The 24,370-nt window shown below is 48.7% G+C and overlaps 1 protein-coding gene across 1 annotated transcript in view; it reads left to right on the top strand.

Moving 5' to 3' along the window:
* Nucleotides 1-24,370, top strand: part of PRMT5 (protein arginine methyltransferase 5) — a 143,576-nt gene that overhangs the window by 87,936 nt on the left and 31,270 nt on the right. The window contains exon 3 of the mRNA XM_078644885.1: nucleotides 17,861-17,946. Within this exon, the coding sequence (XP_078501011.1) occupies nucleotides 17,861-17,946 (86 nt within the window). The remainder of the gene's footprint in view (nucleotides 1-17,860; nucleotides 17,947-24,370) is intronic.

Below are 24,370 nucleotides of genomic sequence, written 5' to 3' on the forward strand. Positions count from 1 at the left end.
GTGTGGCTCTGGGTGTGGTGTGTGGCTCTGGGTGTGTGTGTGGCTCTGGGTGTGTGTGTGGCTCTGGTGTGTGTGTGGCTCTGGGTGTGTGTGTGCTCTGGTGTGTGTGCTGTGTGGGCTCTGGGTGTGTGTGGTGTGTGGCTCTGTGTGTGTGTGTGTGTGGCTCTCGTGTGTGTGTGTGTGTGCTCTGTGTGTGTGTGTGTGTGGCTCTGGTGTGTGTGTGGCTCTGGTGCTGTGTGTGTGTGTGTGGCTCTGGGTGTGTGTGTGTGTGGCTCTGTGTGTGTGTGTGTGCTCTGTGTGTGTGTGTGTGGCTCTGTGTGTGTGTGTGTGTGGCTCTGTGTGTGACTGTGTGTGTGTGGCTCTGGTGTGGTGTGTGTGTGTGTGGCTCTGTGGTGGCTCTGTGTGTGTGTGGCTCTGTGTGTGTGTGTGTATGTGGCTCTGGGTGTGTGTGTGTATGTGGCTCTGGGTGTGTGTGTGTGTGTGTGGCTCTGTGTGGCTCTGGGTGTGTGTGTGTGTGTGTGTGGCTCTGGGGGTGTGTGTGTGTGTGGCTCTGGGGGTGTGTGTGTGTGTGGCTCTGGGGGTGTGTGTGTGTGTGTGTGTGGGTGTGTGTGTGTGTGTGTGTGGCTCTGGGGGTGTGTGTGGCTCTGGGGGTGTGTGTGGCTCTGGGGGTGTGTGTGGCTCTGGGGGTGTGTGTGGCTCTGGGGGTGTGTGTGGCTCTGGGGGTGTGTGTGGCTCTGGGGGTGTGTGTGGCTCTGGGGGTGTGTGTGGCTCTGGGGGTGTGTGTGTGTGTGTGGCTCTGGGGGTGTGTGTGTGTGTGGCTCTGGGGGTGTGTGTGTGTGTGTGTGGCTCTGGGGGTGTGTGTGTGTGTGTGTGGCTCTGGGGGTGTGTGTGTGTGGCTCTGGGGGTGTGTGTGTGTGGCTCTGGGGGTGTGTGTGTGTGGCTCTGGGGGTGTGTGTGTGTGGCTCTGGGGGTGTGTGTGGCTCTGGGGGTGTGTGTGGCTCTGGGGGTGTGTGTGGCTCTGGGGGTGTGTGTGGCTCTGGGGGTGTGTGTGGCTCTGGGGGTGTGTGTGGCTCTGGGGGTGTGTGTGGCTCTGGGGGTGTGTGTGGCTCTGGGGGTGTGTGTGGCTCTGGGGGTGTGTGTGGCTCTGGGGGTGTGTGTGGCTCTGGGGGTGTGTGTGGCTCTGGGGCTCTGGGGGTGTGTGTGTGTGTGTGGCTCTGGGTGTGTGTGTGTGTGGCTCTGGGGGTGTGTGTGTGTGTGGCTCTGGGGGTGGGTGTTTGTGTGTGTGTGTGTGTGTGTGTGTGTGTGGCTGGCTCTGGGTGTGTGTGGCTGGCTCTGGGTGTGTGTGTGTGGTAGTAATTGCTGTCTGCTGAGCTCGTCCGTAGGGTACAATAGGTCTCACATTTGCGAGAGATTAAGCTAATGGCAATGTAAATGACAATGCCATTTATTTATCTGTTTTCAAAACCAACACATAAATACAAATGTTGTCATTTACAATGCCAATAGCTCTAACGTTTTCAAAGGCGAAACCTTTGCATTGTAAATGCTTGTTATAAATTGGTGTGGAGCTCCTTCTTGAGTTGTCATTCATTGAGTGTCTTTTCAAATGTCTTGCACTCCACTCCTCTGTGTTAAGCCTAAGGCTGCTCGACCACACTACCCACTAATGGAGCTCTGTGGGATTGCATAGCCAGCCCCTATACATTCGTAAGGGAATCCCTGGAGTCTTTGCATTGTATATCAGAATTTTGATGTATCGCATAAAGAACAAGCTTCCTACAGTATCTTTAGCCAACTCTACCCTCTGTTCATTCCTATTGATCACAGTCCTAGGCCCTAAAGCATTTGCAGATCAGTTGCAGCAGTGAGACTACTATCATTGTCTTTGTTCTCAGTATCTTTCGTGATCAAAACATTTGAATCTGAAGGAAAATGTGAAAAGTAATTTGCTCTACCATTCGTACTCCACTGCGTATACAAACCCATTGAGAAGTATTGACTCCAGTCCAGAACCACCTGGTGATATGCTGCCACCAAATCGAATTTCAATAACCACTTGAAGCCCCCTAACGTGGCCAACAACTCAGATCTTCGGGTTGGGATGAGCATCACTCAAATGACGTTGTTCAAATTGTGGAGGTAACCCAGACACTCCATTCACTATTATTCTTGCGTTCTCCAACTAATGGTGACAACCACAGCAAACATTCACTGGGTTTAATGATCCCTTTGCCACACAGCACCCTGTTTCTTCTAAAGGTCATCCCTTACGCAAAATGACACACTTCTTAACTTATGCTTGACCAGTATTCCCCTGCCTTTTACTATAATTGTATGCAGGAAATTCTTGATGGCATCTAGCCTGTTGGTAAAAACTGAGGTAAAACTATGATGTCCTCTGTCAGATTATTATAGATTACTATGGAAACTTGATCTTTTGTGGCAGATTTCAAGACCAATCTGAAACAAACCGTAATGGAATCAACAGAAAATACACAGCTCTTTGATAGCAACATAGACTTTGCCAAAGATCTTCCTTCCATGAAGTTCCAAAAGAAATTTAAAGAACCCAGCAAGTACAATTCTGAATACCTTCAAATGACGCCGGTGATCGGTCAGGTAGTTCCAACTCTCGTCCAGGCCTTGTATCCATATACAATTCTTGAGTTCTCATTGTAATTCTGGCTTGTGGGTCTATCAGCAATTTCAAACTTGTTGCCAACACCAATGGCTTACATACAGATCAATACATTCTTCAGAATCTGTATTTAGAACTCTTTCTTCTGTCACTCCCATGACCTTGTCTTTCAGTTCATCCTGAATTTTCATGAACGCACTCCTAATAATCAACAATTTCTGCGTGCACTACACTGCTGCATTTGCCACTGTCAAACTTTGACAAAACTTTGTTGCACATCCTGCAAAAAACATTCCTGGCAGAGAACATTTTGTACCCCCTTCGTATGTACTGTTACCACACCTGAAACAAATGATGCAGGCCACAATGTGGTGTAGCAGAAGATTCTGGTCACTGGAGGTGCTCGAAGTTGGGGCCATTTGAAGCCTGAAGATCTTTTGCAACTGCAAGTTGGACACGGTGCACAGGGCTTCGGTTATTGCAACACCCACGAGGGATACTGGCCTCGGGAGCAGTGTTGCAGAGCCCATGGTGTCCGGAGGAGCTCAGGATCTGCAGACCGGTCAACTTAGTGGCAGTGCCTGCGAATGAAGGGGAGTGACTCCTTCACTCCAAGGGAGATTTCTTTAGGTGTCTTTAATGCTTCACAGGTCTTGGAAGGTTCCTGTATGATGCATAGACGATGCAGCAGATTGGAAGGGAAACCTAAGTCAGGTCCAAACGAAGTCCAGAGTGCCCAGACCTTAACAGTGCAGTGGTATTTGATCTGAATCTTATCCCACTACGAGTCTAGGGACCTACAACCAGGTAAGGCCTTTAGTACCCTAGGGAAAGGGTGGTGAAAATTCAGGATATCCTCCCAGTAGAGGGTCTGGGCAGGGGTGAGGTTACTCATGTCCTTTGTCCAGTTCAGCGCCTGAGCGAGAGCCACACGCTCCCAGAACTGGTTTGAACTGGAATATGCACGGGGACACCTAGTGTGCCCCTCATGGAGACTTTCTGGGGCTGACAAGGCCACCCACCTGGTCCCATTACACTAAATCCTCTCTGGTAGGTGGTCACCCATCCCTGTGACAGGTTGCCTATTGTTCCACCTTCCTCTCCTCGAGCTTGGCTCTGCAGCAGGAGGGCAGAAATGTGTCTCTGGTTGGCAGCAACCATTTTGTGCTGTCAGGGTCTAGAAGGTTGGCACTGGTAACTCTGAGCATAACAGAGGGCTCTTCCAGTGCTTGGAATCATTCCTCCCGCACTGTTTACGGTGTGGGAGATATGATTTCAACTTGTTTGATACCAAACTTGATAAGATTCGTTGCAGCCGGTTTTGAGATGGTATCGTGTAATTACGCGGTTCCCCTCTATATAGTATATGGGTGCTTCACTGACAACCTGGGAAAATGGACTCCATAGGCTGCAGGGGTGTCCTGCTCATGCAGGGGCACCCTCTCACTTAGAACCAAGCACCCTGCCTTCCAGATTGCAAAGGCCTGCTATAGGGGTCAGTTATAGGTTTTAAGTGCAGTGAACCTTAGCTATAGGAAACCTATATCTTAAGTGGTACAAGCAGGCCTGTATTTCCATTTTGAATGGTCTCTCATGGGTAGCATAATGCATGCTGTCTGCCCATGAGACCTCTGGGGTACCTATGCCCTGGGTACCTTAGTACCATATACTATGGACTGATCAGGGTACTCTAGTATCCAATCAGAAATGCACCTCAATACTCCACACAACAATTTAGGGAGAAAGCAGATAGACTAAGGTCCTGATTAGCAGAATCTCAGTCAGACTAGTCAAAAACAGCATCACATCAAGGAAAAAGTGGGGGTAACCCTAGTAGCAGATCTTACTTTCCTACACTGATACCCTACCAACTGGTCTGTCACTGCATCAAATTGATAATCAGCAACCAGTCTACTCTGAGCAGAGGTTAGGTGTCCATCTACGCTAGGTTTTTGATGATGACTTTTAAAAATGTGTGGCAAAGTACAACCAGACTGAGTTGAACGTCAAATCTTGATTCAAGTTTCTGGACTACTTCAACTTACTCCTCTTCGTTCTCATCAATTGTTAAATCTGGTAAATGCTGGAGACAGCTCTGCCTTCAAAACCTAAAGGCTATAATAACTAGCATTTTTTTCCTTTCTAGTTCAAAACCGTGAAGCACATATCAGCAACGAGGTATGTCTGAAAATCCTCATATAATTTCCCATTGAACAGATGGATTTACTAGGGTTTCAAAAAGTGCTGGTGGATTCCCAGACTGCTTAATGCCTAGAAAGAAACAACTAGGCAAAAGCACCCTTAAAACAAGCATTTGCAATGCAATAGATCTCTCCTTGTGGGAGAGGTGTGGCGCCGCGGCCAGTGCGACTGACGCTGGAATCTGGGGACCACGGTTCGATCCCCGGCTCCGGCGGCAGGTTAGCCCAGCACCATGTGACTCTGGGCAATAGCTCGCTTAATCTTCCCGACGGCCCCCCAGCGCCTACAGACCCTTACGGGTGATTGTGCCCTTTACAAATGTGGACTTTACTTTACTCATTCACGCGGGGTTGAGCTATTGCCATTGTAAATGGCAATGCCTTTTATTTATGGTTTGGGTTTTAAAACTAATATGAGGCATTGTCATTTACAATACTAAAAGCTTAAACTCTTGCAAATGCAAGATCTATGCATTGCAATAATGGGCCTTCTCGACCGCTTGTTAGAATGTAAATATCAAAGGAAGAGACCGGCCTGCGACGTCTTTAAAGTAGTGATAAATAGTGCAGTGAAGAAGATGTGTAAGTGTTGTAAATTACACAGACACAAAGTGTCAAATAAGAGATACATATGATCCGAGCTATAAACACTAACAAAGCGCTCCAACACCTTTCGTACTGTGATTACACTGTTACAGCTCAGGAGAAAGAGCGTAAGGGGGAGGCTATTTCCTGCCTTGTCCGTGATTTGAGTGTGCAGTGTGGCATTGCGTAATGTCATTGCTGTCTTTGCCCTAATAAACACTCCAGCTGTAGTAGGGCCCTGGCTTCAAGTCCTGGTGCAGGGCGGGCTGTGCTTTATGGCACGCATGGAGGGAGGGATGGTCTCTGCTGCAGCTCCAGCCTCGTCCAGTGCCCCTGCTATTACTAGTGAGCGAGAGGCGCTGAGATGGTGGTGGTAGTGGTATTTGTGGTATTCGTGGTATTGGTAAGGGTATTGGGAATGGTATTGGTAGTGGTGGTGGTATTGGTACTGGTAGTGGTACTGGTGGTAGTGGTACTGGTAGTAGTGGTACTGGTGGTGGTACTGGTGGTATTGGTGGCGCTACTGGTGGTATTGGTGGTACTGGTCCTAGTAGTGGTAGTGGTGGTACTGGTGGTGATACTGGTAGTGGGGGTGGTACTGGTGGTGATACTGGTAGTGGGGGTGGTGGTGCTGGTGGTTGGTGGTACTGGTGGTAGTACTGTTGGTACTGGTGGTGGTTGTGGTACTGGTGCTACTGGTGAAGGTGCCACTGGTGGTGGTTGTGGTGGTACTGGTGGAGGTGGTGTCACTGCTGGTGGTGGTTGTGGTGGTGGTAGTGGATCTGGTGGCGGTGGTGGTACTGGTGGTGCTGGTGGTACTGGTACTGGTGGTGGTACTGGTGTGGTACTGGTGTTGGTACTGTGGTTATGGCGGTGGTAGTGGTGGTACTGTGGTAATGGCAGTGGTGGTGGGACTGGTGGTAATGGTGGTAATGGTGGTAATGGTACTGGTGGTGGTGGTACTGGTGGTGGTGGTACTGGTGGTGGCGGTGGTACTGGTGGTGGCGGTGGTACTGGTGGTGGTAGTGGTGGTACTCGTGGTGGCGGTGGTACTGGTAGTGGACTATGTCTATTTCTTCTGTGCACACTGTGCCATTCCAAGCATGGACCCCCCCACCCTCCCACCCTATGCACATGGTAGTGGTTCTGGCGGTGGTAGTGGTTCTGGCGGTGGTAGTGGTTCTGGCGGTGGTAGTGGTTCTGGCGGTGGTAGTGGTTCTGGCGGTGGTTCTGGTGGTGGTAGTGGTTCTGGTGGTGGTAGTGGTTCTGGTGGTGGTAGTGGTTCTGGCGGTGGTTCTGGCGGTGGTTCTGGCGGTGGTTCTGGCGGTGGTACTACTGTGGTAATGGTGGTGGGACTGTGGTAATGGTGGTGGTACTGTGGTAATGGTGGTGGTACTGTGGTAATGGTGGTGGTACTGTGGTAATGGTGGTGGTACTGTGGTAATGGTGGTGGTACTGTGGTAATGGTGGTGGTACTGTGGTAATGGTGCTACTGGTGAAGGTGCTGCTGGTACTGGTACTGGTGGTGGTGGTTCTGGTGGTACTGGTACGGGTGGTGGAGGTGGTGTCACTGCTGGTGGTACTGGTGGTGACTCAATAATGGACCAACTATTTTTTCTCAATAAATCAAAGTATTTTCACTTTGTATTAAGTGTTTACAACCTGGGTGCTTCCAAGGGTCAGGGTGTGCGTATCTCTGTGATACACCAAACACAAGTATTGCCACCTTCTTGTGCACTTGATGCCAGTTTGCCTGGCAAATGCCGATTTGATTGTGTATAATGCCACAGGGGACCTTAGATTAAAAACTGGGCCAAAGTAAAATGGCAGCACATTCGCATGCGATGCATCACTGCATCTATACAGTGTGCCCACTTCAAAATGGCAGCACATAAGCGGTCTCGCATATGCTGTGAATCTCAATGAAGTCTGCATTGACGTGGCACTCTGTTTACGCCACCCTCTTGGGCAGACAACTCTTTCAAGTGTTTGCGTTTCAAGAGTGAAACATCCATCTATTGGAATGAAGAACACACATTTTGTTGACAAGGGCACACCAGAAGTTATTGTGTATGTGTGGTCATAGCAATAGCATAGCAAGTCCTAAAGCTTTAAAGATCACAATAGCCAGACATCGTGTCCTGCCACCCTCAGATAGCTTAACATGGATGCTAATTCAGCAACCAGTATTCTTAAGCAGATGAACAGACTTGCGGGAGCACTGTATTCCAGTATACGTAAGAGAACAATGGTCAATGAACACAAAACGAAACCTGCATGCAATCTGGTATGGCATAAAGCAGTCTTATTTTCTTTCTGTCTGTGGACTTCGCATCCGCAAGCCCTAACATATACCCCCAGCATCAGCAATCAGCTACTAGTCTCAACAATATCCACTGAATGAAAGGAACCATGGTAAAATTGGAAAGAGAAGAAGAGAATAACAATAATAATCTCATCCTCCTGTATCGTTCCTAGCCTGCTAATAGTAATTAGCTTACTATGTAATAACATTACCTACGTTCCTGTGTGTGCCCTGGAGTAGGCCTAGGAGGTAGTTGCCCATTGACCTCTAACAACACTTCCCGTAATGTGTCGGCTGAATACGAATTCAAAGTTTCACTAGTGGCCCAGACTGAGGTGTCTAATGAACTTGGATCACCAAACAAAGGCCCGAAGTATGTAGGAGTTTAGGGGTGCGGCTAGTACCCAAGCCAATTTTCCCCTAGTTTTTCAAAAAGGTGCGGAATGCGGTCCATCTTTCAAACTTGGAAACCCACTGTTGGAGGTACCACGCCCTGGGCCACCACATTTGAAGTGATGGGCCAGTTTGTGCTCGCCATTGCTGAGTGCCTGTTAATCATTCTGCAATTGCAATAAAAATCTGGTCAAGAAGTTTCTCCCCTCCTGGCGGTGGGACACAGTGGACAGTGTTGGTGGATAGCGCACACTCAAATCTAGGAAACCTCTACTGCGAGTAAATCGGTATGTGTGCTACTTTAGAAGATGTGCCTGCCAGGCATATGAGTGAAAACTAAAAAGTGGCCTAGTCCCTTAGGCAACTAGGACTCTTAACGGGCACTACAAATTATGTATGGTTCACAATATGAAGAAATATTTTTTAGTCAAAAATTACACTGATGATTTTTCACATTCAAAACAATTAAATTTCATATGATTTCCAGCATATACAATGCTTACATAGATGAAGTATGCAATTACAAAATAAAGACATTATAAGCTTTGTTCAAACAAAATAACAAGACCCAATGCATTTCGGGACTCTGAGTCCCTTCATCAGGGGTAATCTTTAATGAAGAAATGGGAAACATTTAAAAAAATGCACATATGGAACAACATACATTGTCGAACTGATAGAAAGTGTCTTTCAGTCATGTAAGTAGTCATGCACCCTACACCTTATGATGAAATCAGTGATACAGTATTATGCCAAGAAAAGTCAGGGTACTTACTATTATCGCAAGGACGACTCTGAAAGCGAAATCTGTATAAACAGGAGTGACTCGCCGCGTGCTCCCAGCCTGTAGCTGTGGCGGCTGTGCTGTGTCCCGCGCTGGAGATCTGCGGTAGAGGTCCTGGAGGGCGGCCCGCCCGACTCGGCAAAGAGAACTGTTACACACCGGGACTTCAGAGTGCTCGTCTGGGCGGCCTGTGACCCCCGTGAAACTCCGGCTGGCAGCTCCTGCTTCGGGCCTCTGCATTAGCTGCTGCCGTGCCGCAGCTGTAGTCTTTCGTGAGGTGTTGGCGGCGGGTCTGCCTTTGTTAAGCCCGCCCTTCAGTGGCCTACGGTTGCAGCTTATTCGGGGCGCCCTGCTTGATGGCGTGACTGGGTGAGTGCTGCTCTGCGCTAATACCTGTTTTCGTTACTTCATTAGCGCAGATCTGGGCGTTAGCTGCACATATTGCCAGATCTCTGTACTGCATGGAGTAGTCCTCCCACGGCGCTCGCTCATTGCCCTGGACTGCAGCTGGCTGGATCTTTCTGGCTGAAGGAGCTAGATTCTGCATGGTGCTCGGGCGGTTTGACCTGCCCCACGTGCAAACTGTGACGCTTGTCCCACGGCATCAGCGTAGAGAGTTACTGTTATCCAGCTGCCACTGACACACCCATATTAACACGGGACTGGCTCTTGGGACTCACTTTTTGCACATTTGCCAGTGTGCGGTAGGCACTTAGCGCTCCACTGGGATTGCATGTACTGTTATTGATGCCGCTCGTAGCCGGGACTTTGTTGACAACGCTAAGGGGACTACCAGGACCAGGAGCCCCGTGATCCCCCATGACCCAGCCCACCTGTGCCTGCTACTTAACGGCTCGTGGCCCCCGCTGCGAGGGACGCGCTCCGGGGCGAAGCCCGGCCCAAGGGCGGGCCGTTCGAGCATGAAAGGGGTCGGGACGGGGCCCCCTCTGACAAGGAGTACATATGAAGGTCAGTGCTCGCATGCTAGGCTGCAGGATTGTTCATTGATTTGCAGCTAGCCACTCATAGAACATTATTTCAACTCTGGAGCAGCTGCCGAGTTGTCTTTTAAAGTATTGACGACTTGTAGTGGGGGAAAAGGTAGGAAATCTGTAACTGATGGGTCAATAGTGGGTTCGCTGGATCAGTTCTTAATTAGGGCATCGTCTGTATTGGCCCATGAAATTGAATTGACTGAACGGTGTCTATCGCAAGATCCCATTTTATCGAAACTGTCTTCTTTAGGCAGGCTAGCTCATGCAAGATCCCCAGAGCAACCTCCAACTTTAGACATGGTCTCTCCTGTCATTACAGGTAATGACAACCAGCAACTACAAGACGTTGGGGGTCCATTTGACATCTCTTCTTGTCCGGATGCCACACCAGTAACCCCGCATGTTCCACTAAACAAAGAACATGCTTGTGTTGCAACTTCGAGAGCACTAACGAGGTCTTCATGTAGTTCTACCTCGCAAGTGTGGCCCAACTGTGTGAACCAGAACCAGCAACCAAGAGAAGCGGGGCGGAGCCCCTCAGAGGAATAAAAAGCAAAAATCCAAAAATGTATCAAGTCCGGAGAGCCGACAACTGCTGGCATGCCAATTAGTCCTGAACCACATCAGCCACTCGATCGAGTGAGCATGACTACTCCCAACTGTGGTGATGCTAATTCAATTCGGATGGGAATAGACTTTTGGTCTAAATTGGAAACTCTAATTACCAATTCATGCCTTCCCCTCTACGATAGACTTAATTCCATAGAGGAAAGACTCTCGCATCTTGAATCTCTTTTTGCATCCAATCACGCTAAGGACACTATGCGGGTAGAAGGGGATACTGGGAATCCAGTTAAGGCAACAAATGTAGCATGTAACTTCTACGTCCCTAGCAATTTACCTTACCCGCCCCCTCCCAATCCACCTTTTAATTTACGTCTACCCCGAACTAGTGGGAATGTTGCGGCGAACGCTATGATAACGTGTGGAAGCGTGGCAAACGATGGGGGTGGAGTTAATGAGAATACGAACCCAGCGATGCTGTCTGAGGGGGGTAGCTCGATGCACGAATCAGAGAGAACAGGTAGAATGCATGCTCCTGCAAGGAGTGCTGTGACTAGTGGTGCATTAAAGACTGCACTACCGTGTATAGATCTTCCACCGGAGTCAACACCGTATGTTGTAGTACTAGCAGGGGTTTCTGTGTTGAACCAAGGTAAAGATGAGTCATATATTGATCTTAAAAATAAATGCATCTACTGGTTGAACTATAACAGGCCACTCCCCACACAGGCATCCAGTGAAATCCTTTTTGCCCGTAGAGTAAATTGGGTGGGGCAACGAAAGAAACATATTGAGGGTGATTGCATTTTGATCAACTTTAGAAACAGGTGGGTGGTTGAGCACATATGTAATTGGTATCCAGTATGGTCAACAACACAAATACAGTCCCTTCCCCTAACCTATTTTTACACTGCCACTTCCAATAATCCCATTCCCATTCCAAAGAGAGGAGGCCAGTCTTGGGGAAATTGGGATAGTTGGGGTTCAAGAACCCAGGCAGGCAATAGACACTTTGGTGAAGATATCAATGAAATCCCCCTATCAATCGCATTTCCTGTAAGCAACAGATTTAGTGCTCTGGATCAGGTAGATTGACAGCTTAGGAGTAGTCACCATCCAGACCCTCGTGACAAAAAGCCGGGACTGCTAGAAACTGGTGAGGGAATTGTGGCCCATGATCAGACATTGCCCCCAAATAGTGCCCAGGAGTGTGAGAAATCCCCGAAGGGAGCTACTGATGATAGCAGGGAGGCTACAGGGGTGGGTGGGGGGGGGGGGCAGGGGGGGGGGCGTAGCGTGGACGACGGTGTGCCATCTGGTACTCTACCATTGATAACACAGAATGGTGTAGCCATAGTCGTACCACCGCTAGCAGTTAGTGGGGGCACTGGGATAGAATTGGCGGTGGCAGAGCACAATCAGGCCGGATTGTATACTGATTGCCTACCAGCCAAGGATGATAGATGTACTGAGGTACACCAGAATACTCGATTGCTGGAGGCTAATGCTAATATTACAATGTTGTCTTGGAATTTGGCTGGGATTAAGAATAAACTATCTTGTCCAGACTGGGGTTCCTTTGTAGACAACTGTGATGTTTGCCTGTTTCAGGAGACGTGGGCCTGGGAGGAATACTAGAGAATAGGCTTTGCTCCTTTCAATATACTGGCCACCATGAACGGTAGGGGGAGACCCTCTGGTGGCCTAAGTTTTTGGGCGGGCACCTACCTTGGTGTTAAAGCCGAGCAGATTTCAGCCAATGTGTTCTCTTAACACTGCCCTCAAAAATACAAATAGCCCTACTTAATGTTTACTCAAGACCTGTACAAAATGGGCATGAATCCGGAGCCATTGAAGATCTGAGACCGCTTATACCAACTCTTGACCCAGCAGTTGTCCTGATAGTAGGGGGTGGTTTTAATTGCCAGTTTGAGCCCCTAAGGCCTAAACACTCCAATTCTAGATGACCCTGCTGATGAGGACCAGTACTGGCATATACCTGATACGCAGATTCCACCTGTTAACGCTTGGACGCCGTTGGTCTTACAACTAAATTCCCTTACCCTGGCATCATCACTGAGGGCATGTAATGGGGGGACTAAATCTGATAGATCAGGCTAGCCCACTTTTAATAGAGAAGGGCAGAATTCATTGCTGGATTACATCTTGGTCGAAACCAGAGCCTGGGACAGGGTTCTTGACTTTCAGATCCATCAGAGACAAGACGGTGACCATAATGCCCTAGTAATGACCCTCAAACCAGGGAGTTTGGGTCTGTCTAACCCTCTACCAGCACCCAATCCAGCGCATAATGTATTGTCTCTAGCAAATAACAGGCGGAGAGTGAGGTGGTGCCATATCCAGAAATCCCCAATTAAACTGGCCAATATATACCAACAGGTCCTACCATATTTAATAGAAATAAGTGAGGTAGGTGGAATCGATATACAAATAGGGATTGAGGACAGGCCCCGTAAAAATCCACAAACCGTTGACCTCAAAATGTCTTGATGTGTTCTATCCAGTAGGAAAGCAAAGGGCAAAAATTGAATCTTCCCACCCTTGGTATAATGTTAATTGTCGTGAGGCTAAACTAGAACTGCTAACCGCAGTGAAGGAAAAGGATAGGCCCGTAATTAAGCAGTGTAGGACTAGGTATAAGCGGATTATTAATCTAGAAAAGAAAAACTGGAAAGCCGAGAAGTGGGAAGATCTTAGGAATGCTCTTCATGAAAAAGACCTGAAAACATTCTGGGAAATAGTCGGCTTTTGGGGCGGGGGTAGGGGAGGGGGTGTGGAGGGCGACTCGCCCTAGAACCCAACATAGCCCCAGCAGTTTGGGAAGCACACTTTGGGGCATTGTATGATGATCAGGGCAAAGAGGGGACCTTCTCTCCTCCTCCGAGCCCCTTCCATGAGTATCGATTGGAAGGGGTTTGGGAGATCACCTTACGCGAAGTAGAATCCGCCATTGACAAATTACAACCTAATAAAGCGCCAGGTTTAGATAAGCTACCTGGGGATCTTTTCCGGATGGAACCGAAAATCTGGGGTCCGTATCTGTGTGCCCTGTTTAATGCTATCCTAAAGGGTATGGATCCGCCGGATACTTGGCGTGGGGCTGAGATAGTCCCCATACACAAAAAAGTTTGCCCTCTCTTACCGTCCAATTATAGTCCTATTAGCCTAATAGATACCCCTCAAAAACGTATGGGACGGGTCATTTTAGACCGAATTCAGGGCTGGATGGAGAGGAGGGAGATCCTGAATCCCTTTCAGGCAGGCTTCAGGTCGAGTATATCAACTATCGATCAGATATTTAGACTCAAGACTGTGGGTGTAAAGGGTGGCACCCTCTACTTCATCTTCGTCGACCTGAAGTCTGCCTTCGACCTAGTTCCTAGAGAAAAACGGTAAAAAGTACTGTGTGACCTTGGGATCCCACCGTACCTTTTGGATGTGTTAGTGAGGTTGCACAGGGAGACTTACGCCCAAGTTAGGTGCGGGAAACATGGAGAACTGTCAGCACGTTTTCCGGTGAAGCAGGGGGTTCGCCAGGGGTGTGTCCTGGTCCCCACTCTATTCTGCCTTTAATCAATGGGCCTCTTGATCATCTACTTGGTATTAAAGACAGTGATGCTCCAAGGTTAGTCTCGGGGAGAGTGCCTGCGTTTATGTTCGTGGACGACACCCTGTTGTTGTCCAAAACATCAACGGGCATTCAACGCATTCTGGATGGCTTCGCCGACTTTTGTATCCTGAGTGGCTTGGAGATCAACCTATCTAAAACCATTACTGTGGGTAATCCGCTCCAGTCGGACTGCCAGCAATACATTCCAAACGCGACGAAACACGTGTCGGCTGGTTGTGGAACCATTAAAAACTCTGAAACCACGGCGACAAGTGCCAATGAAATGTAATTACTACTGTTGTCTTTGTCTTATTAGAACTGTGTTTTTATGACTTAGACATGACTGCAAGAAATATTTTGAATGTGTGCATAAGGCATTCATGTTTATTGTATTGTCGTTTGTCTGATTTTTCTGACATACACTAAAGCGGTTATAGGGTCTTTCTTCTCGCCAGTTGCACCACATACACTTTGAAAGCACATTGCGTCCACTTCAAGCAGAGCGCCCAGATTCTACTCTGAAAGTCAAAAACCCTGTGCTCTGACAATTACTGATGTAATATATGAATAGGTCTGAGAGAAGTGATCTCAAGCACCGATGTATGCATAACAGAAGCGACTAGCTCTTTGTCGGAGGCAGGATACCTCATTGATGAAAGGGAGTTTGATGCGAGTGTCTGGTATATAATATAACCCCATCTGTTCTACAGAAAGCAAGCCATCTCAAATTTTTCATTGAACCCGTGGGGGCATCATTGTATGTAACTTCTTAATCCAAAGCGCTTCTCTCTGTAACAGTCTTTTCGAATTATCCATGTCATGAGTCCTGGGTACCTGTTCAATGATTTTAAATTTTAATTGCTCAATATTATGTTGGTGCTCTTCCCAATAAACCGCCAAGCTGGAAGTTGTGTTCCTTGTTCTCATTTTGATTTTGGTTTTATGCCCACTCAACCGTGTTTTCTTTTTCCTCTCGGTTTTTCCAATGTATAATAGTCCACATGGACATTTAATTGAATATACAACATTTTCAGAATTGCAATCTGTACTTCCTACTAATTTGATGTTTGTGCCGGGCACGGGATGTAGCAAATTTCAGCAGGGATGACCTTGTTACAGTGTATGCAGTTCCAACATTTTTTTGACCCGCTTTTTGCTGCCATGTCTGAACTGGGGTGGTGTGCTGAGCAAAAAAACAATGGATTTGGGCCCAGATCTCTGTACTGGGGTGAATGTATGACATTGTTCTGCATTCTGTCCATCAACTGTTGTTTTTGCAATTCATTTTTGTATCTTTCTGGAGAAGAGTTCTTTCAAATTCCAGGTTCTTGAATTGGCAAATAGTGGTTTATCACGAAAGAGATCGTTAAAATCTGTCTCTGACTCAAGCAATTCCCAGCGTTTGTTGATGATTGTTTTGATTTCCGTGGAAACAGTGGAAAATTTAGAAACGAACACTGTTTTCTTAGGGACTTTTTGTAGTAATTTTTCTCTGTGTAGACAGGGCTTACGTGAGTTGTTGACCAAGTAGTTCTTCAGGGTATCCTCTTCTTATGTAGTTAGTTTTTTGATTTTTCAGAGGTTCTTCACATACCTTCTCGTCAGATGATATTCGCTGTGTTCCTAAAAACTGACTAACAGTATGTTCTTGATGAGAGATGGTGGATGAAAACTGCTGAATAGTAAAGAATTGTTTTTGTCCGTCTGTTTTTTATATTTCCAGCACATATACTTGGAAGAGGACATTTTTTGGTGCAACATGATGAAATTGTTCTGACATAATGAGACTAGTGATGAAGTAAAGGATAGAAAAATTATGCTTCACCGCTCCAAATTAAATAATAGTTCAAAGTACTCACTGTAAGGGTTCTTCTTCCTCTGCATGTTCCCTACCTAAATAAAAAATATTCAATGAAATGCGATGTAGCTGTTATCAAAACTTTTGAGAATAATCCCAGTGCGCACAGCCGCCTGAATTGGCTAGAGATAGGTGCCCAGTGAATTCAGCAGGAGGGAGAAGTTTACCTTTGGAATACAGGTATGCCAGTGTGACCGTTTCAACTTGGAACCGTTTTCGAAATCTGTGTCCACCCAGCCCAGAAGAAAGTCAGCGTATTTCTTATTAGGTTTTGTGTTAGTTGCATCATTAGTCCATTGTAATTTGCCTTCTGTACTCAAGTTGTAAGCAGCCAGTCCATCTTTCCTTTTCAGGTGGCAACATGGATTGTCTTTCAAAGGAGAAAGGAATAGTGATCCTTCCTTCCCTCTCACCACCACCACCACCACCACCAATGCAATGCATGTCTGCACCCTTCTGCAAGGGGATTGGGACCCCCTTTCTCTTCCTCAATACCTCCTCCCCCAAACGTAAAGGTCCTCCTTCTAGGGCACACTGATTGTCCCTGCATATGTTGCGCACATTCAAAGCGCCCACATCCAGCTCCTTTGCCCTTGTGTCTGCAGTTATATTATGACGCAGGTGCATCAGGAGAATGTTCCTTATTTGCTTGGGTCCACACCTCTAAGCTAATGCATGGATGCCTCGTTTGGAACACAGTGCTGTATCTGCAACCTCTTCTTTAATGCCAATGTGTGCTGAAGGTGCACTCCCCCGATGCTCCCTTGGGGCCCCTTCCTTAAAACTGCCCTTCATGGTCTGACTCGGCTTGGCATTCTCCTTCCCAAGTACTCCTGATTAGACCCATCAGGCCCTTCTGTGGGGCAATTTTTATTCTTGGCTACGTCCAAGGGATCAGACCACCACTAATGATTATAAATATTGGTTTGATCAGACCATGTTTAACAAAATGGAGATCGTAATACGTATGTACCCTTTACCCGAGTAAGAGGTGTTTCCAGCACACTGCTATAGAGATTTCCTCACCTCAACATCATCATTAGTGGGCATTTGCAGAAGAGTCAGTCGGTCTTGTGATCGGGTTTATGCACAGACCCAGCCTGGGTGCCAAGGATGCCACATGCTCCTGATGAGTCACCATTTGTGTTAATTCTGAAGTAACGACAAACAGAGCTTTGTGGTGGATATGAGAGACCTTTAAGCTAAAGGGAATTTGAGGATGCTGTCACAAGTACTGCAAGCATAAACCACCCTGCAGTTAGCACAGTCCATTATTGGAATGAAAGGCCCGGTTTTAACTGACCTGCCTCCCCGACCAGTTTAGGTGCTCTTTCTAGCATAGTGCAGCTAATCTGATTAAAGCACTCCTATTGTTATTGCCCATGAATTGTCAGTGAGCTCTTTCCATTCAGTCCCTTACTTCCACATGCCACTATCAACACCAGGGGGGTCCCCTTATTTTCACAGTGCTCCTAATTGCTAGGAATTCCCACCCTCTCTCCCAGATGCACATAGCCTCCTTTCACACGTAGTGTTGCAGTTCATTCCATCATGGTGAGTATACTTACTGCACTCTTGTTTGTTCAAGTGGTGCAATGTCCAAATGTTTCATTCGTCTTCACAACGATATGACTCTACCATGCTGATGGACTCTTGTCTAGTAATCGCCTCTCCAATGATGGCGCCGCGTCTTCAGTCGGTGCTCTGCACTGCGTAATATTGCTTGCTGTTATCGCCCTGTCCGGACCCCCTGCAAGAGTGCCCATTGCTGTTCTATTGTACCCTCATTCCACTCTGATTAGAGCACCCCTAGTTTGTTTCGTAAAGTGTCACCCGTGGGTGAGCAACCTAGTGTTTAAGGGTTCATTGGTGAGGATATTTGTGACATGGGTGTTTGTGTCTATAGATTGGAACACGCTGATCGTTGGGAAGCTGTCCATGTGGATTCAGCCAGATGCCAAGCAAGAGGTTGTGCGAAGGAACTCTGAGACGGTGAGTGCTTAGATGGCAGTGTTTAAATAAAAAGAGCGAGCATGTAATGATGTAATAAATGACGTTTTTCAAAGGGATGACCTGATCAGCATGCTTGCTGTTTTATTAAATTTACACTGTATGCATAATATATTCCATGCTCAAGTTTTTGTTTATATTACACTGTTATTTATGCATGTTATACGGTTGCTTGCAAGATTAATTTCCCTAGTGAAATTTAATTCTGGTGAAAAAAAATTCTAATTTCAACCATATTCATATTTAATGCGCTGGTCCTTCAGTCGCATATGAGCAAGAAAGTAAATCGAAAAATATCTCACAATTGAAGTCTCAAAACGCCAGAAATCCTTCTAATCCTTAATGCTGTTACATTCTGTTCTAATCAACGGGTAGCCTGGATTCTGGCTACTTTTACTGCAAGGTTCAGCTGCGATATAATTTGTGTGTTTTTGAAATATCTTTTCAAACTGACATACCAGCACATATGCTTGGAAGATGCCATTTTATGATGTGACATGATGCAACTATTCTGGCCTGATGAAACTGCTGATGAAGTAAAGGATAGAATAATTATACTTGAGCACTCCAAATTAAATAATAGTTTGTTCCAAGTACTTATGGTAAGGGTGTGCTTCCTCAGCGGATTCAGTTTAAAAAATACTCGATGAAATGCGATGTAGCTGCTCTCAAATCTTTTGAGAATAGTCCCAAGACACACACAGCCACCTGAATTAGCCTTGCAGGCTTTTTTTCCTCCAATGTAATCAATCAATCAATCAAGGACATTTATAGAGCGCACTACTTACCCGGAGGGTCTCAAGGCGCTTGGGGGGGGGGGGGGGGGGTGCTGCTACTGCTCGAACACTCGAACAGCCAGGTCTTGAGCTTCTTCCTGAAGGAGAGGTGGTCTTGGGTCAGGCGCAGGTCGGGAGGGAGGGAGTTCCAGGTCTTGGCGGCCAGGTGGGAGAAGGACCTTCCTCCTGTTGTCTTTCTTCGGATGCGGGGGACGGCGGCGAGGGCGTGACTGGCTGATCGGAGGTGGCGTTTGGGAGCGTAGAAGTTGATGCGGTTGTTGAGGTAGCTCGGGCCTTGATCGTGTAGGGCTTTGTGTGCGTGGGTGAGGAGACGGAAGGTGATTCTCTTGTTGACGGGGAGCCAGTGCAGGTCTCTCAGATGTCCGGAGATGTGGCTGCGTCGGGGGATGTCGAGGATGAGTCTGGCTGAGGCGTTCTGGATCCGCTGGAGTCTCTTCTGGAGCTTGGCGGTGGTTCCGGCGTAGAGGGCGTTGCCGTAGTCCAGTCGGCTGGTGACGAGGGCCTGGGTGACCGTCTTTCTGGTCTCGGTGGGGATCCACCGGAAGATCTTCCGTAGCATGCGCAGGATGTTGAAGCATGACGAGGAGACGGCGTTGACTTGTCTGGTCATGGAGAGGGAGGAGTCCAGGATGAAGCCCAGGTTGCGTGCGTGGTCTGTCGGTGTGGGTGCGGTGCCCAGGGCGGGGGGCCACCAGGAGTCGTCCCAGGCGGAGGGGGAGGAGCCCAGGATGAGGACTTCCGTCTTGTCTGAGTTCAGTTTCAGGCGGCTGGTCGTCATCCACTCGGCTACATCTTTCATCCCTTCGTGAAGGTTGGCTCTGGAAGCGGCGGGGTCGTTGGTCAGGGAGAGGATCAGCTGGGTGTCATCGCGTAGAAGATGATGTTCAGGTTGTGTTGGCGTGCGATGGGCGCGAGGGGGCTCATGTAGATGTTGAAGAGGGTGGGGCTCAGCGAGGATCCTTGAGGGACGCCGCAGATGACTTCGGTGGCCTCTGACTTGTACGGTGGTAGACGGACTCTCTGTGTTCTTCCGTCGAGGAAGGAGACGATCCATTCCAGTGCCTTCTCCTGAATTCCGACGTTGCTGAGGCGCTGCACTAGGGTGCGGTGGCAGACAGTGTCGAATGCCGCGGAGAGGTCTAGGAGGATGAGGGCCGCTGTTTCTCCGTTGTCCATCAGGGCTCGGATGTCATCGGTGGCAGCGATGAGGGCGGTCTCGGTGCTGTGGTTGGCTCGGAAGCCAGACTGTGAGGGGTCGAGGGATCCATTTGTCTCGAGGAAGGCGGCCAGCTGTTTGTTGACGGTCTTCTCGATGACTTTGGCTGGAAACGGGAGGAGCGAGAAGGGGCGGTAGTTCTTGAGTTCGGTGGGGTCCGCTGTTGGTTTCTTTAGTAGAGCGCTGAGTTCGGCGTGCTTCCAGCTCTCCGGGAAGGTGGCGGTGTCGAAGGAGGTGTTGACGATGTCCCGCAGGTGGGGTGCGATGACAGCGTCGGCCTTGTTGAAGACGTGGTGAGGGCAGGGGTCGGTCGGAGATCCGGAGTGGATGGAGTTCATCATGCGGACGGTGTCATCGGTGCTGATCGGAGTCCAGGCGCGGAGGATGGTGGTGGGCGGCGTTGCTGCGGTCGTTGTGTGCGATGGTTGAATGCTGAAGCTGTTGTGTATGTCCGCGATCTTGTTGTGGAAGTAGGAGGCGAGGGAGTTGCAGAGGTCTTGCGATGGGGTGATGTCGTTGTTTCCGGCGTTGGGGTTGGAGAGCTCTTTCACGATGTTGAAGAGTTCCTTGCAGTTGTGTGCGTTGTTGTCCAGTCGGTCCTTGAATGCAGTTTTCTTGGTGGCGCGGATCAGTTGGTGGTGCTTCCGGGTGGCAAGCTTGAGGGTGGTCATGTTGTCCGGTGTTGGTTCCCTTCTCCAGACTTTCTCGAGGGCTCGGCAGTTCTTCTTGGAGCTCTTGAGTTCGTCGGTGAACCATGGGGCTTTCTTGCTGCCGGGTCTGCTGGGCGGGGTCCTCAGAGGGGCGAGTTCGTCCGCGCAGTTGCTGATCCACTTCGTGAGGTTGTCGGCGGCCTGGCTGGGGTTCGCTGAGCTGGCGGGAGGGTGCTGACTCAGGGAAGCGGCGAGCTGGTCGGCTGTGATCTTGTTCCAGCTTCTTCGGGCAACCTGTTGCTGGTGGTGGTGGGTCGTCGTTCTTCTGAAGGTGAAGTGGACGCAGCTGTGGTCCGTCCAGTGGAGTCCTGTGGCGTGGCTGAAGGCGATGTCTTTGCTGGATGAGAAGACGGCGTCGAGTGTGTGTCCGGCGAGGTGGGTGGGGGTGGTCACCAGCTGCTTGAGTCCCAGGTTTGCGAGGTTTTCCAGCAGGGTGGTGGTGTTGCGGTCGTCGTTGTTCTCCAGGTGGAAGTTGAGGTCCCCGAGGAGGATGTAGTCGGCTGAGGGGAGGGCGAGCGGGCTGATGAAGTCGGCGATGTCCTCGCTGAATTGTGTGCGTGGTCCCGGGGGTCTGTAGATGAGGGTGCCTCTGAGGGTGGTCTTGGGGTTGACGTGGATCTGGAAGTGCAGGTGTTCGGCGGGTGCGATGGTGTCGTCGGTGTTGGTCGTGATGCGGATGGTGTTCCTGTGAATGATGGCGATGCCTCCTCCTGTCTGGTTGACGCGGTCTCTCCGGATGATCTTGTAGCCGTCCGGGATGGCGATGGCTATGTCGGGCGCTGAGGAGGCGTTCATCCAGGTTTCCGTGAGGAAGGCGACGTCTGGGGCTGTGGTGTCGAGCAGGTTCCAGAGCTCGACGGCGTGTCTGTGGACGGAGCGGGTGTTGAGCAGGATGCACTTCAGGTGGCTGCTGCTGGAGTTCGGCTTGGTGGGTGCTGGTGCAGTGCAGGTCCGGGTGCAGGACTGGCAGATGAAGGGTCCGTGGGTGCGTCTCGGGGTGGCTCGGTAGCATCCAGGGGTTCGGCCGGCGTTGAGTGCGTTGAGGGTGGCGGCGTCGTACGTCCGGCGGGTGGGCTGGGGTCTGCGGGGGCCAGGGGTCCTGGCGCTGGGCGCGGGCCAGGCGCGGACGGGCGTAGACGGGCTTACCTTTGGCGCACCTTCGGCGCTCAGTCGGTGCTCCCGCTGCGCGCGTCCGCTGCGCGGTCGCTCTGGGGACGTCATAAGAAGGGAGCCGGTCGGGAGGGTCTGCGGGGAGGCGGGAGCGCGAGCCAATCGGCTGTCGGGGGGGCGGGGCACGGGCTGGGGCGGCGGGAAACGCTGGTGTGGGCTCGGCGGCCCTCGGGAGGCTGGGGCGGCGGGAAAAGCTGGTGTGGGCTCGGCGGCCCTCGGGAGGCTGGGGCTGCGGCAGCAGGCACAGGAGCGTGGGGGTGACCAGGCCGAAGGCGCAATGTAAAGCATTAATCATTTATTACTCCAAAATAGATTATTTTAATGAAATTAAATTGACAAGTGTAGAATCCAAATCTTCAAAACAATACTTTTCGGCAAGCAACCTCCTTGTTTCTTATTGTTTTCAAAATTTTTCCAAAAGAGACTTTGTTTATTGATATGTTTATCCAACATGACCCAGAGTACTGGACATATCCCCTATGCATTTGACCAAGCAGGGTGTTCAGAAGGGATACTGTAAATAAAAACACAACGTCCACCAGTCAGTCAAAATACAACCAAGAGCAACAGGCTTAATCAGTAGAAATCTACTACTACATACACCGACCCGAAGTTCCAGTGCGTTATCTCCACACTCAGTGCAAACTGATTCAATATCCTTTTCCGGCAACCCCTGCAGTTACATCATTCCTAACCAACTTAACGCATCATCCATGTGCAGCAAGCCGATGATCATAAGTACCTGACATGATCACCAAGAGACTATTCAGTGATGTGAATAATTCCATTGTTTAAAACCATGCGAAGTGCCAGAAAGATGTATTGTGCGTAACAAGCCTTGTTCAGTTTTTGTCATCGAGACAAAAGCGCCACAAGATGAGTTTAATTTCCAGAGAAACGCAGACCATGATCAAGCAATAGGAATCCAAGAGCACTGGTCAAGTGTTCTAGTTACGGAATTATAGCCAGGTGCGCCCATCCCGTGAGTCATGGCGTATCCTTTTTAACTACACATGCCAAGGTTTTCATTCATTGCCTAATGCTATTTGTCAAGCAGTAAGTGAGTATATTTAATCTGTTTGCACTGAGTGTGGAGATCACGCACTGGAACTTGGGTCGGTGTATAGTAGTGTTTTTCTATTGACTGTGCCTGTTGCTCTTGTATGAGGACTGATTGGTGAACGTTATGTGTGTTTTTATTTAGAGTACATTTCCTCAATGAAGGACCTGCTTAGCCCAAAATTCATTTGGGATATGTCAAGTACACTGTGTCATGTTAGATAAACATGTCAAAGAACAACGTCTCTTTTGGAAAATATTTGGAAACACAATAAGAGGTTCCTTGCTGAAAAGGATTGTTTTGAAGATTTGGAGTCAACACCATTTAGTATCTTAAAAATAATCACTTTGATGGCCGTGTGCCTTGCGGCTATTCCTAAGTTTGGAGAACAGCTACATCTCACTGCTGTTAAGTACCACTAGGGTTGAAACATGGACACTTTATCCCACAGGGCTGATTCTAGGAAGTTGTATACAGACAAGCCATATTTCAAATTGACTCCGGTAGGGCACTTTGTTCTTAATTTATATCCTTTTCCCCCTTCGCTTGTGCATTGTGCCATTAGTACTGCCCTTATGGTTGAGTAGGAATAGAGTATGAAAATGGCATCTGTGTATGTAGTGAAAAGTGAATGCAATAAAAAAAACAGGCAGATAATGGTGTCTCGTTGAGTGATTAATTCATTACATATTTTGTTTCCTTGTACGAAAAATAATCATTGAGAGAGAAGCGTAGTCTTTTCATATAATAAACGTACATTGGCTATAGTGAACATGTAGTCAGTCATACCTTAAGCCAGTCAGTCAAAACTTTATTCTATCATTATTCAATAAGATCATGAAAGTACATAAAAACAGGCGAAAGCTTGGTTACACCCATGACCAGGATGCTGTTCCAGCTTAAGTTTCGGGAATACAAAGATTGTTAAGAAAAGGTAATAAATTAATTCAATATGTACATACACAGATGCCAAGTTAAAATGTAATTTAAAATAAATTATTGAGGGGGGTGCTAGAGGGCACCAAGCAAGATGGCCGCATTGCTGTGAGGCTCTTGCCGCTCGGGGGAAAAATCTGCCTTTTATCCTGGTCATCCGGAGTTTGTGAACGACTGAAAGACATCCTTGATGCAGCTGTAATCTACATGAAGATTTAACAGTGGAAAAATTGCTGGTACCTGCCTGTACGGGGACGATTGGTGCTGCTGGCCTGCTGGGCGGTCAGAAGCTAACATGGCGGCGCTGAAATATTTGCTGGCGGAGTAGGACGCACATCCACGGAGCTCGCTGTGTTTCGCCAGTGGTAACTGGATGTGTCGCGGATCCCCCAGTGGTAGCGGGATAGCTGACCAGGATCGCCCCTGACTGGTGCTGACAGACTGAGAGGTGAGGCGGCCACGCTCCTGCGGCCTGATTCGGCACCGGAGGGATTTTCTGAGGAGCTGCGAGTGCGGC

The sequence above is a fragment of the Lissotriton helveticus genome, chromosome 5_1 (genome assembly GCF_964261635.1).
Source record: "Lissotriton helveticus chromosome 5_1, aLisHel1.1, whole genome shotgun sequence".
In the NCBI taxonomy this organism is placed as follows: domain Eukaryota; kingdom Metazoa; phylum Chordata; class Amphibia; order Caudata; family Salamandridae; genus Lissotriton; species Lissotriton helveticus.